This window comes from Alligator mississippiensis, chromosome 5 (genome assembly GCF_030867095.1).
Source record: "Alligator mississippiensis isolate rAllMis1 chromosome 5, rAllMis1, whole genome shotgun sequence".
NCBI lineage: Eukaryota > Metazoa > Chordata > Crocodylia > Alligatoridae > Alligator > Alligator mississippiensis.
Genome location: NC_081828.1, coordinates 37,542,140 through 37,559,825, shown reverse-complemented (window position 1 = coordinate 37,559,825; position 17,686 = coordinate 37,542,140). Strand labels below are relative to the sequence as shown.

At 41.6% G+C, this 17,686-nt stretch overlaps 1 protein-coding gene across 3 annotated transcripts in view; it reads right to left on the bottom strand.

The window, feature by feature from the left end:
- AGL (amylo-alpha-1, 6-glucosidase, 4-alpha-glucanotransferase) overlaps positions 1–17,686 on the bottom strand; it is a 55,264-nt gene that overhangs the window by 5,525 nt on the left and 32,053 nt on the right. For all 3 annotated transcript variants that reach the window (XM_019479074.2, XM_006278803.4, XM_014599681.3), the window contains exons 23-33: positions 17,473–17,606; positions 16,933–17,108; positions 14,436–14,538; positions 12,386–12,611; positions 11,776–11,887; positions 11,291–11,426; positions 8,853–8,965; positions 3,167–3,378; positions 2,520–2,617; positions 878–965; positions 652–785 (exon numbers count right to left, since the gene is read on the bottom strand). In XM_019479074.2, the coding sequence (XP_019334619.1) occupies positions 652–785; positions 878–965; positions 2,520–2,617; positions 3,167–3,378; positions 8,853–8,965; positions 11,291–11,426; positions 11,776–11,887; positions 12,386–12,611; positions 14,436–14,538; positions 16,933–17,108; positions 17,473–17,606 (1,532 nt within the window). The remainder of the gene's footprint in view (positions 1–651; positions 786–877; positions 966–2,519; positions 2,618–3,166; positions 3,379–8,852; positions 8,966–11,290; positions 11,427–11,775; positions 11,888–12,385; positions 12,612–14,435; positions 14,539–16,932; positions 17,109–17,472; positions 17,607–17,686) is intronic.

Genomic DNA, 17,686 nt, shown 5'->3' with positions numbered 1-17,686 from the left:
AGAGCAAGTGCCTCAAATTTTCTTAAGAAAAGTATACTGAGATTATAAAGATTTTGAAGTCGTTCTGTAGCTATGATTTATTTGCACAGTCAGAAGACCTAACAAAACTAGCTCAGAAACTGTAATCCTGTTCTGTATACTTTAGATGTTGTTATCTGCTTACATTATTTTTACCTGTTATCAGTTTTCAAACTGCTTCCATTTTCACACTTTTGAACACGCTGACATTTTTCAAATTATACCTACATTTGTTTGTCTCTGAATCCAATTTTTGTAAGACAGCTCTAGTTAGCTGTCCAGTTTTGCATACATTTTGTTTCTCTTTTTTTATTTACTCTTATATGTAACAATTAAAAAACCCCCTGCTCATTCTGGATAAAGCCAAACTTTCAATATTTAGCTTTTAAAAAAAGGAGTAATATGTAGTCCATTTCTAAAGGCTTGCTGGAATTAATGAAGAAGTATTTTACAGCATTCTGCACGATGGTGAATGTTACACAGAAAACATCAGATCTCTGTTGCTTATTCTGTAGATCTTTAGTGAAAACATTTGGCAGGGGAAGTCCGTGTGCATCTTTCACATATAACTGGACTTTGGGTCTAGGACTACTATTGTGCCCTAACGTGTTGTACATATGTGAAATAACTTACCTCTCAAGATGAACATAGTGGCGAGAGAGAACATTCTTTACCAGAAATACAGTTTTTGCATATATCTCTGGACCAATTAACTTCGAAAAGTATAACTTTGCACGAAGGAAATATCCAATGGGCCAAAGCCATTCCTAAACAAAGTTATAAAGAGGTTGTATCAAATTGCTGCCAGTTTGAGATATCAAAAATATTTAATGTGAAATTTAGGAAATGTATATCTTACAGGTCCTTGGTGGTAATTAAAACCTCTAGCAACATTATAGTTGTCATTGTCTAGGGCATTATCATATATTCCACAGTAAACCATATCACTGTAAAAAATTAGAAAAAAAAATTAGAAAATAATTGAAAATATGAATTTTAGAGGAGATAACTTATACTCAAGAGTGCGTAGAAAAGAACAGAAACATGTTCAGAGAAATACCTGTTACTCAGGCTTTGGACACTACATTTGTAGTACTATATACACCCTGATAGCGCTACAGAAGGTGACTGTCCAGACACCCATGTTGGTGGATCCACTACAAAAAAGTTTCTATTTCAAACAGGACAGCTTTCATCCCTGCAGCTGTAGTCAAGAGTTGCTGGTGCCTTCACAGGAGCAACTTGAACAGCTGATGCCTCCTGCATGCAGTGAAGGCAGCACCAGATGTTAGAGCTGTGCCTGCTAGTGAGGATGGCTGGGACAACTGTTGGGGCTGGCTCTGCATGGCTAGGTCAGCTAAGGCACACCCTTGCCTCACAGACAGCTGCTGGGTCTGGTTTTGCACTGTGGGGCAGCTGGAACAGCTGAAGGATGCTTTGGCCCACTGACAGCAGGAGTGGAGGAATGGGTCTGATGACTGCTGTTCCCAGTCTGGTCCAGGTCCTGGAGCAGCAGCTGTGAAAGGCAGCCTGTCCTCTGCCCTTCCTGGAGCAACATCATATATCAACCCCATCCCCCCATTCCCCTCTGCCAGCTGGAGAAAGGGCAGGCTGCCAGTGTCAGGTTTGCTGAAAGGCTCCCCTGGGGTGGGTGGAGCAAAGGAACATGTCACTGAATGTCTTAAAGCAACTCTGCAGCACTCTAGCTAGGGGGTGCTGCACATGTGGACTCCCACATAGCTATCTTTGTAGTACTACAAATGAACGTATGCCTCTGACTTTACAGAACATTTGTCAATGATTAGATTACAAGAGACTTATTGCATCAATATATGGACTGCAGAGCCTCAATAACAGATACTGCAGTTATGGACTGAAAGCAGTCCTGGAACTTCTATGACAGATTTATTTCTAATGGGAGAAAAAATAGAGAGTAGAATGGAATATATGTCAGGAAATCAAAATGAAATGGTGCCTTTCTAAATGAATTTAAAATCAAACTGAACTGATTTTAATTTTGCCTGAGTGAATTTATTGAATCTGCCAGCTAATTAATTACACAAAGTAATCAGATGCAAGACTTTCTTTATAAACAGATCTTCCCCATGTATCAAAGACATTCTTATTGTGAGGGAATCTGGTTAAACGATTAGGACAGTGGTTCTCAACCTTTTTAAACTCAAGGCACCTCTCATCAGACTTAAGACATCCCTTGATAAATATCCACTCTTAGTGTTCACTTGGTTTTCTGACTATGGAAAAATAGAATAATTTCTTTTGCAAACAGCTCAGAAATGCCACAACAGTTCAGAATGTTTTTAACATTATGGATTATCTTGTGAATCATGTTTACATACAGTGTTTACTTGACACCCTGCAGCACCCTTGAAAGAATCTTAAAGGCACCCCAGAGTGATGTGGCACTGTAGCTGAAAAAAAAAAAAAAAAATCACTGAACTAGAGTGTACAGTACATACAGTTTTAATCTGTAAAATACTTACTCTGGGTCTAAAGTTTTCATGCCCAGGGGTCCAAGCAGTTTTTTTTCTGCTACCTCCAGAGCCTTCCAAGCTCTCTCAGGAGTGAACATTTCAGGAGCCTGATAGCATAATCAAAATTTAATCAATTCCTTTTTCATTTAAAAAGAAAAATACACACAAAAATGTTTGAAATACGTTGTTTTCTTATTGGGTAACACGGTACTAATGCTTTATTTTACTGTTTTCATTATCTACAGAAAAACGAAAGCCAAAGATTTTCTGTGTATTCAGCATCAAATATACCATCAGGACTCCGTACAAAAAAAAACTCATAAAGAAAGAAGAGATTACCAAAAAAAAAAAAAAGAGAGAATTTTCATAACCCCACTCAAACACTTTTTCCAATATAGAAAGGTTTTTGCATTTATTCTAATGATATACTGAGCAGCAAAATCAAACATAATTAAGCAAGTCTTACAAGAGACTATATCTTTAAGGGTAATTTGAAACTGAATCTTAAAGACAAATCCACTACTCTATCAAATACATTCTAAGTCATAATTCTCTATGGTGAGCCCCACATGAATGGATCATGATGCAGGTTTGGTTCAGTGCAATTAAAGCAGGAAAAAAAGGAGTAGTAAATCTGAAGAAGCATTTTTACTTACCACTACCATTGCTATTGTAAAATTTGGCCTGAGCTGATAATCACACCAAGGACTGGAAGCTCCGTAGCTGTCCTTATATATGCCACGCTTATGAACTAGATTTGGATATTTCTCACTGGGGTCTGATGGGTTCTCCGAGACAAAGAACAGCTTTTCAAAGTGTCCCTGAATTTTTCTGTTCCATTCATCATATGTAATAGTTTCCTCTTTTCCTGGAAAATATTAATATATGTGATTTGTTTTCTGGGATTAGAAACAATGGTAGCAATAAATACAAATTTAGGAAGAAGTTCACAAGTATTAGATTCTTGCATACTTGAAGTTAAGCAAATCTGTAGCAATACTGACAAAAGAATGAATGGATGTTATTATGCAACAGGCAAGCACAAAATGAACAAAAAAAAATGCTTTCAGCTGGATTTAGGATATCAGATTAAGAAGTGGCTTGGAACATTTTTTCTCCAAGATGAAAGGAAGAAACACTCTTCTGGCTGAAAACTATAATTTTATGACTGCTCACAAGCAGTCTGTTGCCTGGATATGGTTTAAAATTATACACCAACTAGAAATGTATCATACTTGTATGCTTGTTTTTTGGGCTAGATTTTTTACTTTCATTCATTAGATAAAACAACACTAATAGTCACCCTGAATAATTCTGCAGTTTATCAGAGTTATATTACAACCAGGGATCCTACTTGTCTCTCTAAAAATTCCAAATTCTATTATTAACACCCCCCCCCAAAACCCGCATTTTTCCACAATTAAAATGAAATGCCACTCATTATATATAAGGTATCAGTTGAACACATTTTTTAAATATACAGGCACTCCTCACTTAACGACCGAGTTCCGTTTCTGCGACTAGGTTGTTAAGCGAATTGGTCGATAAGTGAGGAGCCCCTTGATGTTGCGTGCCTTGGCTTGAGATGCCACGCTGCTGTTTCCACAATATGTTTCGTACAATACCGACTGCTCGGAGAGCTGGTCGTAAGTCCGCGCGGTCGTTAAACAGGTCGTTAAGTGAGGAGTACCTGTATTTACAATTTCAAAACAACCTGGAAGCCTAGCTATTAATTTAATTGTTCCTCAGGGTTAATCCTTCTATGAACTGATCACCTTCACCATCTGCCATAAAGCTGGCAAGTCAGTCAGCAATGCAGAAGTCCTCGAATCCAGGAAAGCTGACTTTGACAAGCTCAGGAGGCTTGTTGGCGAGGCCCTAAAGGACCACGACCCAAAAGGGAGGGAAGTTCAGGATGAGTGGCTGCTCCTCAAGGGAGCGATCCTGGAAGCACAAGCAGTGTCTATCCCGTCTCGGACGACAGGCAGCAAAAGGGCCCAGCAGCAGCTCCTTTGGCTCTGCAGGGAACTAGTGAATCTCCTGCATCTAAAAAGAAAGACCTATAAAGAATGGAAGATTGGATCCACCTCAAAGGAGGAGTATTCTGGACTGGTCCGGACCTATAGGGAGCGAACCAGGAAAGCCAAGGCTGCGACTGAACTCCACCTGGCTACACATGTCAAGGACAATAAGAAGTCCTTTTTTAGATATGTGCGGAGCCGGAGGAAAAGCAAAAGGTAACACTGGACCCCTGCTAAACCATATGGGACAAATGACAAACAATGCCCAGGAAAAAGCCAATCTGCTTAATGGGTTCTCTGAGTCAGCTTTTCACCAGCCCCAAGGGACGGCCCTACTCAATATGGTACGGGATGGCCAGAATGAGGGAGAATTGTTACCCTTCATTAATGTAGACCGTGTGAAGGAACACCTTAAGAGGCTGGACACCTTCAAGTCAGCTGGCCCAGACAGTTTACACCCCAGGGTACTAAAGGAGCTGGCAGGCATCATAGCTCGGCCACTGGCACCGATCTTCGAGAACTCATGGCGTTCAGGCAAAGTGCCCGAAGACTGGAAGAAGGCCAATGTGGTGCCTATCTTCAAGAAAGGGAGGAAAGTAGATTCGGGGAACTACAGGCCCATCAGCCTGACCTCAATCCTGGGGAAGATCTTGGAAGATCTGGGGGATATCTGGTTTCCCATGATCACCTCTTGGAGAAACTGGCCAATTGTCGCCTTGGGTCCTCCACAATCCACTGGCTGGAAAATTGGCTCCGGGGTTGGACCCAGAGGGTAGTAATTGATGGAAGTCACTCATTGTGGTGTCCTGTGACCAGTGGGGTCCCCCAAGGCTCTGTCCCTGGACCCATACTGTTCAACATCTTCATTAATGATGTGGACACTGGAGTCAGAAGCGGACTGGCCAAGTTCGCCGATGACACCAAACTTTGGGGCAAAGCATCCACACCAGGAAACAGGCAGGTGATCCAGGCTGACCTGGACAGGCTCAGCAAGTGGGCGGACGAGAATCTGATGGTGTTCAACACCGATAAATGCAAGCTTCTCCACCTTGGGAAGAAAAATCCGCAGCATCCTTATAGGCTCGGCAGTGCTATGCTGGCTAGCACTAAGGAAGAAAGAGACTTGGGGGTCATCATTGACCACAAGATGAACATGAGCCTGCAGTGCGATGCTGCGGCTAGTAAAGCGACCAAAACGCTGGCTTGCATCCATAGATGCTTCTCAAGTAAATCCCGGGACGTCATTCTCCCCTTGTACTCGGCCTTAGTGAGGCCGCAGCTGGAGTACTGCATCCAGTTTTGGGCTCCACAATTCAAAAGGATGTGGAGAAGCTTGAGAAAGTCCAGAGAAGAGCCACGCGCATGATCAGAGGTCAGGGAAGCAGACCCTACGATGACAGGCTGAGAGCCATGGGGCTCTTTAGCCTGGAAAAAGCGCAGGCTCAGGGGTGATCTGATGGCCACCTAGAAGTTTATCAGGGGTGACCACCAGTATCTGGGGGAACGTTTGTTCACCAGAGCGCCCCAAGGGATGATGACTAGGTTGAATGGTCATAAACTACGACAAGACCGTTTCAGGCTGGACATACGGAAGAATTTCTTTACTGTCCGAGCCCTCAAGGTCTGGAACAGCCTGCCACCGGAGGTGGTTCAAGCGCCTACATTGAACACCTTCAAGAGCAAACTGGATGCTCATCTTGCTGGGATCCTATGAACCCGGCTGACTTCCTGCCCTTTGGGCAGGGGGCTGGACTCGATCTTCCGAGGCCTCTTCCAGCCCTAATGTCTATGAAATCTATGAAAAAATTATCAAAAAGACCATTCTTGACAAACTGGCGGATGACGACATCCTGAGGGATAGCCAGCATGGTTTGTTGCAGGTAGGTCTTGCCTGACCAATCTCATCTCCTTCTATGACCAGGGGACATATCACCTGGACAAGGGAGAAAAGTCCGACGTCGTATATCTTGATTTTAAAACAGCCTTTGATCTGGTATTCCGCGATCACCTCATAGAAAAACTGGCCAACTACAGCCTCGGCTACATCACAGTCCGATGGTTAGGCAGTTGGCTCCAAGGTCAGACCCAGAGAGAGTGGTAGTTGACAGAAGTCAATCATCATGTTGCGCTGTGACCAGTGGGGTCCCCCAAGGTTCTGTTGTTGGGCCTATACTCTTTAACATCTTCATTAATGATGTGGACATTGGTGTCAGAAGTGGACTGGCCAAGTTTGCCGATGACACTAAGCTTTGGGGTAAAGTGTCCACTTGAGAACAGGATGGTGATCTAAGCCGACTTTGACAGGCTCAGAAAATGGGCGGATGAAAACCTGATGGCGTTCAGCACTGAAAAATGCAAGGTACTCCACCTTGGGAAGAAAAACCCACAGCATACTTATAGGCTCGGCAGTGCTACACTTGCTAGCACCACGCCTGAAAAGGAGTTGGGCGTCGTGATTGACCCAAGATGAATATGAGCCACCAATGTGATGTTGCAGCTGGTAAAGCAAGCAAAACTCTGGCTTGCATCCATAGATGCTTCTCTAGCAAATCCCAGGATGTCAACCTCCTGCTGTACTCAGCCTTGGTGAGGCCACAGCTGGAGTACTGCATCCAATTCTGGGCTCCACAATTTTAAAAGGATGTGGAGAAGCTTGAGAGAGTTCACAGGAGAGCCATGCACATGATCAGAGGGCAGGAGAACAGGCCTTGTGATGAGAGGCTGAGAGCCATGGGATCCTTCAGCCTGGAGCACAGGCTCAGGGGGGACATGCTGGCCGCCTATAAGTATATAAGGGGCGTACATCAGGATCTGGGGGAATGCCTGTTCACGAGAGCACCCCAAGGAATGACAACATCATATGGTCACAAACTCCTCCAAGACCGTTTCAGGCTGGACATAGGAAAGAACTTCTTTACTGTCCAAGCCCCCAAGGCCTGGAACAGACTGCTACCAGAGGTGGTGCAAGCACCTACTCTGGACTCCTTTAAGAGACATTTGGATGTTTATCTTGCTGGGATCCTTTGACCCCAGCTGACTTCCTGCCCCTGCAGCAGGGGGCTGGACTCGATCTTCCGAGGTCCCTTCTAGCCCTAATATTGATGAAATCTTATTATGATGTTAAAAGATCTTAAACAGCATATGCATTCAATGATAGCAACAAGCACTAAATTGTCCCTAGAAACTATGATAAAGAGGGCACTCAGGACAAAACAAGCCCCAAACTAATCCTTCCTTTAAGTTTTAAAATGTTGTCACTGTCAGTTAAAAATAAAGTGATGTCACAGTCAGTGATACTCCTCCATTGAAGCACAGGGCCAACATAAATAAATTTATGTTAGGTATTCCCAGGTATTTGGTAGGATTTGCATATATTTTTATTAGGAGAGTGCCTCATCACTAAGTTTCAAGAATACCAATCCTAACAGAATGTGTAATAAAGGGCGCAGACAGAAGTTACATTTGGTTGCATGATCAGCCCCCTGAAAGCGCTCTACAGCTGTGCTGTGACATATGCATGGCTGCAGAGCGCTTTAAAAGTGGCTGACAAATCCATTAAATGAGGGATCAGATGAAGGTGCTCCACTTTGGAATGCCTTAGGGAATTTCTATTTCTCAGGGTCAAATCCGTTACGCGGTTGGGGCTGGGCTGATGCAGCCCCATCCTGCCTCGACAGCTGTCTGCAGGAAAAGAAGGGGAAGAGAGAGGAAGCACACTGGGATTTGCCTGGCCTGAATTTGGGGTGGGGGGGGTGGGGTAGACTGGAGCCTCATGGCCCCCCTTCAAACTGCCCCCTCACCACCCCCCCTCCAAAAAAAAAAAAGACCTCAGGCCAGGCGAACCTCAGCCTGTAGCTTGCTCCCCACCCCTTCCTGAAGATGGCATCAGAGCTGGGGTGGGGGAGGGAAGGAGGGAAACAGGGCTAAGCAAGGGAAGAGAAGCTGCAGGCAGGCTCCCTGGGCTTGACTGGCTCCAAAGTGGAGCTTGATTCCACCCCCTCCCCAAAATAGGCAAATGTCTGTTGGGTCAGGGGGGCACTGTAACTCATGGAGCTTTATGTAAATGTTCCTATTATATAAATGTAAATGCACCCAAAATGTTCATATGGTAAGCAGTTTGCAAGTCTACACTGACCTATAATGTTCTGAAATAGTGCAAATTTTTAAATCATACAACTGTTGTTAAATTCAGATAGAAGCTTTTTCAAAAATAAGGACAAAGTTTAGTTAAAATTACTCCTTTTAGTCACACAGCAATTAGTCTGCTGTTATAATGATTTTTCCATAGTGATGATGGAGTTGCAAGATAAACCATTCTTACCATGCCTTTTTACTGTGACTCCATGGTAAGGAAACTCATTTTTCTTAGACAACTCGAGCAACCAACGAACAGTTGACTTGCACAGTCCAACTATTTCCACAGCAGACCCATCTCTAAGACGAAAAAACAGATATAGATTTTAAGAATATTCAATGAAGTTAATAGATTAGTGGTATTTTGCTCAGAATATTTTAAGGATTACTTTTTTTCCATAAATCTACTGAGACCCTAAAACAGGGATCTCCAACTCACTCCACCTCCCAGAGCAAATCCAGACTGCAGGGCTTTGTGGAGGCTGGATTTGGATGTGGTCATAGGACGGGAAGGTGCTAAAATGCCCCCTGCCACCGACATGTCGCCAAAGGGGTTCCATGTCCCACAATTTAGTTTAGAGCCTGGCCCTTCCTCATGACAGCCTCCCTCTCCACCAAAATAAACACTCTATTAATTGTAGCAGTAAACATAACTATCCTGCCTTCTACAGAATGGGCCAGCTCCAGCAGGTCCATCACTACTCCATGTGTAAACTAGTAAAGCTAGTCCCTTGATCCTAAAAGGAAAAAACATGAGGCCTAATTTCAAGACATCAGGAGTACTAGTCAAACAATGTTGCCGACTTTCATCATGCCCAACCTTTAAGAATCACTTCACGCACAACATCAAGCCTGGCAATTACAGACAGAACCTAACCAAAAAGAAAGCTGCAGACAGCTCCACCGCAAAGCCAGAGATTCAGCAGGACAGCATATATGACAGGATTTCACTGGTGAGATTATGTATATATCCTGTCATACAACTGACAAACAAGATGGCACATTCAGAAGAATCCATTTTTGGAATGGCAAATAAGTATCTGAAGCCAGATACAAGTTACCACTTGCTCTCTACTCATGTAGGTTTCTGTGTACCACCATTTACTGGAAGAAAAAAAAACTCAAATGAAAAAACAAAATCCAAAACCCCACTTTGTTAAGCACCCCTGAGGCACAGAATCCTTGCTTGGCTGGGGGGAAAAAGAAAAGGAAAGTCAATTTTAGGGTGCTTCTGTATCTTTTAAAAAGGTCAACTGTTGTTTATTTTTCCCTGAACAAGACAGTCTTCCTTTGTGGAGGTTATTATTTCAATTTAGCAAGATGGCAGAAGACATGGAAAAACAGGCTTTCATACATGTAGGGCTATCATTTTCATTAGTTTTATTCAAGAACCAAACAAATAAAATACAATAGTGGAAAGACAAAGAGGGCTTTACAAAATGGCAAACAATTAGTCTTCTGGATGCTCTCAACCATCTGGCAACTGATAAGGAAGCAACATCACTGCTCTTAGACTGCACCAAACCAGAAAGCCTGCAGCATTTTCCAAGCATATACAGTATAACCTCATAAATCCGGCATCCTTGGGACCTAGGACCTGCCAGAAATTTGAGAAGTCTACATTTTTGAAACAGCATGCGGCTGCTGCTCCAGGACCGGCCACTGCTATTCCCTACCCCTGCTCTGCGACCACCCGCTGCTACTGCCCCCTGGACGCAGAGGGGGAAGCTTTTACACGGCGGCTGCCGCTGCCATCCACCACCCTGTGCCGCCACTCCAGGACTGGCTGCTGCTACTCCCCAATGTAGTGTATTTTTAAAAAGCGCTGGATATTTGAGAAGTCCAGATTTTTGAAAACCGGACTTATGAGGTTATACTGTAGTAACAATATTTATTTTTAAATTAATTTCATCAGTTTAAAATTAAAATGTTTGCAGCATACAGTGTTTATCTAAGACCATTTTAATATTAAGGATGGAGGATAAGAAGAACTTATACAAATACTTCAAATTCTATACCAGAAGTACTCAAGTCCTACTGTAAGCATTAATAGGGAACAATGTTGGCAACTACTCATTGAAAGATCTAAATAGTTATTTTTTCCCAGTTACCTAATATTACAATGATGTGATTTATTTTTTTCTGTTACATGCTTCAGTATGGAAATACAATGTTAATTTGCCATACAGAACTGAATCTATGTCAGCAAGATACTATGCTCTACAATGTTCTATTCCTTCAAATATGCATGGTATCACTGGTTACTGTTTACGCTTCCCTAAGAGGAAAATACAGTTCAGAAGTATTAGAATATTTGAGAGCATTTACCACCGGTAGTTCCTACCTTGGAGTAGTGGAACACCATCCCACCTCCAGTGGAACACCACTGGGCAATAGCCGCTGGCTCTCTGGCTGCCTCTGAGACTTGGTGGGTGCTGTCTGGGGTGCTCTGCTCAGTGTCCCCTGAGGATGCACTTTTTCTGAACCTCTGACCCATCTGCACATCCTTTGGTCATTTTTTGTCCCCCCTAATTAGTTGTCCTTGTCCTCACTAGCCCAATTAGTAGGGGCTACTATGTAATGTGGTGGCCTAGCTCACATCCCTGACAGGACAAATAGGCTTACCTTGGGGTAGCTGGAATTCCTTTGTTGCGAGCTCTCTCGCTCTCTCCCATTTTATCCATCCATGTGCCGCAATTAAAGCGGTTGCCTCCACAGACAAAGCCAGTTTCCTGGTTGATACCTGCAGTCACATTGAAACCTACCAAGAAAGCAAATCACAACTGAAGTTGGCCAGATTACGAACAGGACATAGAACAAAACGTATTTTGAACCCACCAAGGCCTCTCTTGAAAACTAGTTACACACTTTGGCAATGGATGTACTTGTATTTCTAGACTACACATCCAAGAATACCTATAAATTAAAATGTTTATTCTCACATACTTATAACATTACATTGTTAGAGGCATGGAATGCAAAATTAAATTTTCAGAAAGTTAGATTCCAAACAACTAAAAGGGAAAGAAAAAAAGAACTGCCTTCTTGATTTTTAGTCTCATATTAAGTAATCTATAGAATAAGTTAAATGGCATGAACTAGTTACCTACCTTCATCCCTCATATTCCGATCTATCTGTGGACCAGCATTCCTTTCCCGGAATTGTATACCTTCCATGTGTCGTTGCATTGCTTCCTGTATTACTTCATACAATGGCTGATCCTGGATTGTTTGGATGATATGGGGAGAAAAAAAAGATAGGCTAAATGAAATGTCCAGATATCAACACTTAATTTATTATGTTATAACCATCATACATCCAATCAGCATCTTTGTCAACTAGTGCTGACCAAGTTTTATTTAAATCTTGAAATAAAAAAGAAAAAAAAAAAATTTAAAACGTATGATAATCTTTCCTTTTTCAAAAAGCTCTACTCAACCCCCCCCCCCCCCCCCCAAACACATGATACATACCATCAAATGTATTAGAAACGATTAAAATGTGGAACATTTTTCTGTTTTAGCATAATGCACCATAAAATGATGGAGAATATTTAAGTTATAAAAACTTTTAATACTGTTTCTGAATAATAAATGCTGCAAAAAATAGTATACTTCCACAAGACCAAAAGGAGGACTCTAAATAAAAGTGTTTTGGGCAACTGTTTCATTTAAAATTATGTTTATGGTTGTAAACAGTTTATTACAAATTGTTTTTACCAAAGTGCCTGCAGACTGAGGAGAAGAGTCATCTTTAGGATACGTTCTAGAAACAGGACACATGAGAATGTCTGTACCATTTGGAACAATTTTACAGTAATCCTGTATACACTGAAGCCACCACCACACAGCATCACGGCAGTTGTATCTGGCATGAGTCCCCTGGCCAAGAAGATTGGGGATAAGACCATGCCTTAGCGTACCAGCAAATGCCAAAATGATGTTCCTGAAACAGGAAAGAAAGAAAAACAAGGTATATAAAATAAATCAAATGCCAATGTAAACTGAATTATTTTCAAGGTAATAAAGTTTCCAAATAGTAAACTGTAAAATGTAAAATAGTCCCACCCTAGCAGACTGCAGATTCCATTGTAAGATCAGGGTCTAGAACAGGTCTGTAGGAAAAGGCCGGTAGGTAGTTATTTGACACTTTGCATAACAGACAATTCACATAATGAATTACAATTTGACAAACCCACACATTCTTTCCCTGCTTTTTTAGCTGCAATCTGTCATGGCAAACAAAAATATTACAAACAATGACAGGAGCATGTCCACAAACCTGACATGTTTTCTAAGTATAAAACCTGGCAAATGAGCAAACACTGCATACTTAAACGTTAATTTGCAATGACCACAAAAATCACTGACTCCCAGCCTTAGTAGACATAACTGGTAGCAGTCACCAAGTTCACAAGAGATTAATACAACCACATTTCAAGTCACAGTGAGATTCTCTAAAACTTCTTGTTTTCCAAAAATTAAAAAAAGCAACTTATGTTGAATATAACAATTTGTTAACTATAATTTATTCAAGGTTAGAATAAGCAAAATAAAGTGCAAGAGCAATGCCCAACTTAGTTCACATATACAAACTGAATATCAGCTTCAAACCAACTGCAGCAGAACTGGGCCCCAGGGACACCCTTGCTGGCCGCACAGCCCTTACACTCACTCTAGCCCCCTAGATCTCTCTTTCCCTCTCACCTGCCATGTCTTGTTGTAATTAGTCAAATTAACAGAAAGGGATGCTGCCCTAAGGTCCCAGAGTGAGCCCTAGCTCTACCCCTCGCAGGGTTACGATCTGGCTCTCTTGGGCTCATGCGTGCTATTGCCCCTCTCAGGTTTGCACTCCAGCCCCCTTGGCCTCAGGCTCTGACTGCCCTGAGCCCCTGTCTCTGCAAGGGCTCAAAGTCACCACGTGCCTCTTGGGCATTACTGGGCCATCCTACCTCCTCTGATAGTCCATTCCGGTCCACCAGTATAACTTAACCAAAGAGTGAGCCCACTGGCTACAACACAAACATTTCCTCCTGGGCAAACAAACACTACGAAAGGAAAAGCACATTTCTGCTTTAAGAGAAAGACCTCTCCCCCCTAACCCCCTGCATCAGAGCAGCCTCCACCCCAGGCTCTCTGCTCTGGCTCAGGGTCCCTCAGGTAGCTCTTACCCTGCAGGGAGTTCTCCCCGGTAGCAGGAGGGCCAGACTACCCTCCTTGCGCTGGCCCCTGAGTTCATAAGCCTCTTCAAACCCTGCCCCTTCCAGTCAGGTGGCTCCCCAGGCACCCACAGGGGTTTGTAATCAGGGCCTGATGGATAGCTCTCTGAGCAGCTTGCAACAACTGTTCTGGCTGCTTTGGCAGTGCCCTTGTTGCATGTAGTAGGGCTCTGCCCTACTGTACAGCAGGGAGCACTGCAATGGCCACTAATAGTCTCTGGCCCCATGGCTGCCTATTCCCTGCAGCCAGCTCATCAGATGCAGTGTTTCCTAGGGAGTTGCCTGCTCTATCTTTCCCCTAAAAGTAACAGGGAGCCCCTAGCTCTCTGTTACACCAACATTAAAAGCTATGAGAACTGTGTAAAGTCATTTTTCATTCTGTCTACTAAGTGTTCAAAAATTCCTCTTAGAGCAAGATAAACGTGATACTGCATTTCAGTTTTAAGATCAAGGTACCTCCTGCTCACCATACACTGAAAGGCTCCCCCTTCTTAAGTAGGTTAGTACCTACAAAACTGTTTCAAAAGAGTTATGATTACAATCATTTTTACCTTGCTTCTAGATGACGGCCAGTAACCAACATTAGACCTCTTAGTGCAATAAAGGTATCTCTTCCCCAGCAGCGGAAAATACCAGAAGAAAAATGAGGTAAACCTGAACAGTAAATGTGATGAACAGTTGTTAACTGCTTAGTATGGAAATTTGCTAATATAAAGTGCACGTACAAACCAAAAGGTTAAAATATTTGTATTCCAAACACAAAAGGCCTAAAAATACACAGCAAAAATAAAGAATGGAGGGAGAGAGAAGGGGCCAAAAGAATGACAAAAAAGCCAGTGCTGACAAAATGAATTTCACATTTTAAAGAACAATCATGTCCAGCTTCTAATTTATGGAGCAGAAGTTATGATGTCAACAGCATACAGCATTATATCACACTGCTAAGTCTGTGTAGCATGGAAAGTAAACATAAGTTTAAAACAAGTAGTATTCCTCTACCTAAACACAGGTGAATTAAGTTGGGGGAGGAAATTAAGTCAGTCCCACTTTTCCCACTACTAGATTAGTTATCTGTTATAAATGCTAAACCTTACATCAGAGATTATGTTAAGCAGCTAGAACATCAGACTTCTTTGCAGTCATACTTCCTAGAAAGACAGTAACTAGTTAAAAAAAATTTAGCTAATTTTACCATAGAGAATGCACAAGCATTATTGAACAGAACAGCTTGTCCTTTGATTCAATAGTAACGTAACAGATTATGATGGGGTTCTCAAACTGGTATGCATACCCCAATAAGACATCTTTGGGGGCACACAGGAGAAATAGTGTAATTGTGGATTTAATTTTCATTATAATAATAATCAGCATTTAAGGGGTTAAAACATATATGCTGATAGGGTAAAGGGGCAGCTGATAAATCTGGAAGGGGATATGCAATAAGAAAAAGTGTGGGAATCCCTGGATTATGGCAACAGCACACCAGAGGGACTATATGTAAAAGAGTTAAAAAAAAATCAAAGGAGTATGTATAACTGCTAGTAATGTGTGTAGGGCATATTAATCTCAAACCTTTTTTCCCCTCAAGTTACCATTTGGTAACTTTTTGCCCATTTAAATAACTCAGTGGCTATACTATGCTGTCAGGAGACAAAAAGAGAAGTGGAACGTTGCTTAGAAACCAGGAGCTGCAGCAATGGTATTCCAGTAGAGGTGGAAAGGAACAGCTGAGATGAGGAAAAAAACACAAAAGAAAAAGTGGCAGAAAGAGCAGACAGCATGTTTAAGGGGACAGTTTTAGAGGAAAAGGAGCACAGAAAAGAGAGGAAAGGAAGAAAAAAAAGACCATGAAGAAGCAGAGGCCAAGAAGTAAACAGTTGGTAATTTAAAAGAGAACTATTAACAAATCAGTTTCAGATTCTATACTTCCTACCAAAAACCATTTCTGTCTGAACTTAGACGTAAGCCTCTGTCTTTACATTGTAATACATATAGTACTCAACACAAAGTGTACTTTAAATTTCCTTTCCTTTGCATTCCATGTTAGTATTTATTTAAAGAAAATCAGTCTGCTGGACACTATAAAAATACATGTGATTTATATAGCTTTACTATATGCAGTCCCACAGTTTCTATATTACTCTCTATGATGATGGGAGAATCAGGTGGACAGGGAACTTTCAGTTCACTAAAGAATTAAGATATGATGTGCCACAGCAGTCATGGGGGCTTGCTATAGAATTAAGATAAGTATACAGTAGAAGAATGTTGTTCTGAATATATTTTATTAGCAGCAAAGAACTTCCAGTTTGAAGATAAATAAATCTACTTTGGTTACACTGAAAACAATCTAACAGAAAAAACCCCATCACAGAAGTGACAAAGGCAGTAGGTGAGGAAAATAGGAACATGGTTAAAGAAATAATACACAGAAGATTTATTATGGGAAGCATGCCCTAATGCAGAACTAACCACGATCTAGCCCAGATCTGGTCCGGAGATTTCTCCAGGGGTCTGAAAATTTGGAGGTAGGGGAGTGGTGGCAGCATTAATTCAGCCCATTGACTAATCTTGCACTACTCATCCTGTCCATGGGGCTGAATGAGTTGGGTACCACTGACCCAATGCATTTCAGCTACCTAGCTCTTTCAGTGAAAGAGATAACAAAACTTTGGAACTTAAAAGGTCTCAAAACAGACTTGGAAATAGTTTATGCTATTTAAAACTCAAGACAGCACGAACAACAACCAATTTTCATCTTTCAGTACCAACAGTGAAAATGTTGCCTGGCAATGCTTCCCACTGACAAACAAGCAACAGAATAAAAAATAAATAGAATAAGCAAATCTTCATATCAGAGCAGATAAACGCAGTACAGAGAGAAAGCTTCCAGTTACAGACAAAATTATACAGTATTTAATATTTTGCAATGGTATCTAAATTTCATGGTTCCAGGCACATAAAAAATGCCTGAACCACAAGAGTAAAGGAACTGCACTATTTGCAAAACAACCTCTTTCAACATTTGTGATTTGTCTCCTAACTTACCAGCCGCCAAGGTAACGCAGCACTGTTCCTTTTGTTCTGTGATTTCATTCACCCTATAAGGGACATCTTGCAAGGTAGGAGATAGATTTGGCAGACAAGGATATTTTCCTATCCCACACATCTGGACTGAACCCAAGGCCAGATGCTTAACAAAGGTTGATCCATTCTGAACAAAGCTGTAATCAAAGCAGTTGAATAAATAATACTACAAATGTTCCTTTGAATTCAGTAACTTCACAATTTAAAATTGTATACGTTTCATACATTTCACCTTTTGCCTTAGTTTAAAAATCAATTTAATAAATATGCTCCAGTTGAAAGACACTTATGAAATGATTTTTTTTTAAATCTGCTTAAAGTTGTGTGTTAATTTATACTTTCTTAAAGCCAATGGGAGCAGGACTCTGGTTTAAACACAGTAATAAGTCCAAATGCCTTTATTGCAAGCATGTTAAGAAGTGTCTAAACAGCCAACTTCCATATACAAACTGTAAGAAACAACATAAACGCATACCTTTACTTTACTTTTACCAAACCTACCTAGACATTTGACACCATGCCACATCTAGAAGAGTTGTGTATGCACCCACTAATATGGCATCAAAATAACACGGAATAAGGTAACGTGGTATCTGCTTTAAATAGATGAACATGGCCTTCAACCATATGCCGACCTATTAGAATAATGTTTTTAAAAATTAGTAACTCCAGGCTGCTATCGGGTGGTACATTCAGGGGACTAATGCTACTACAG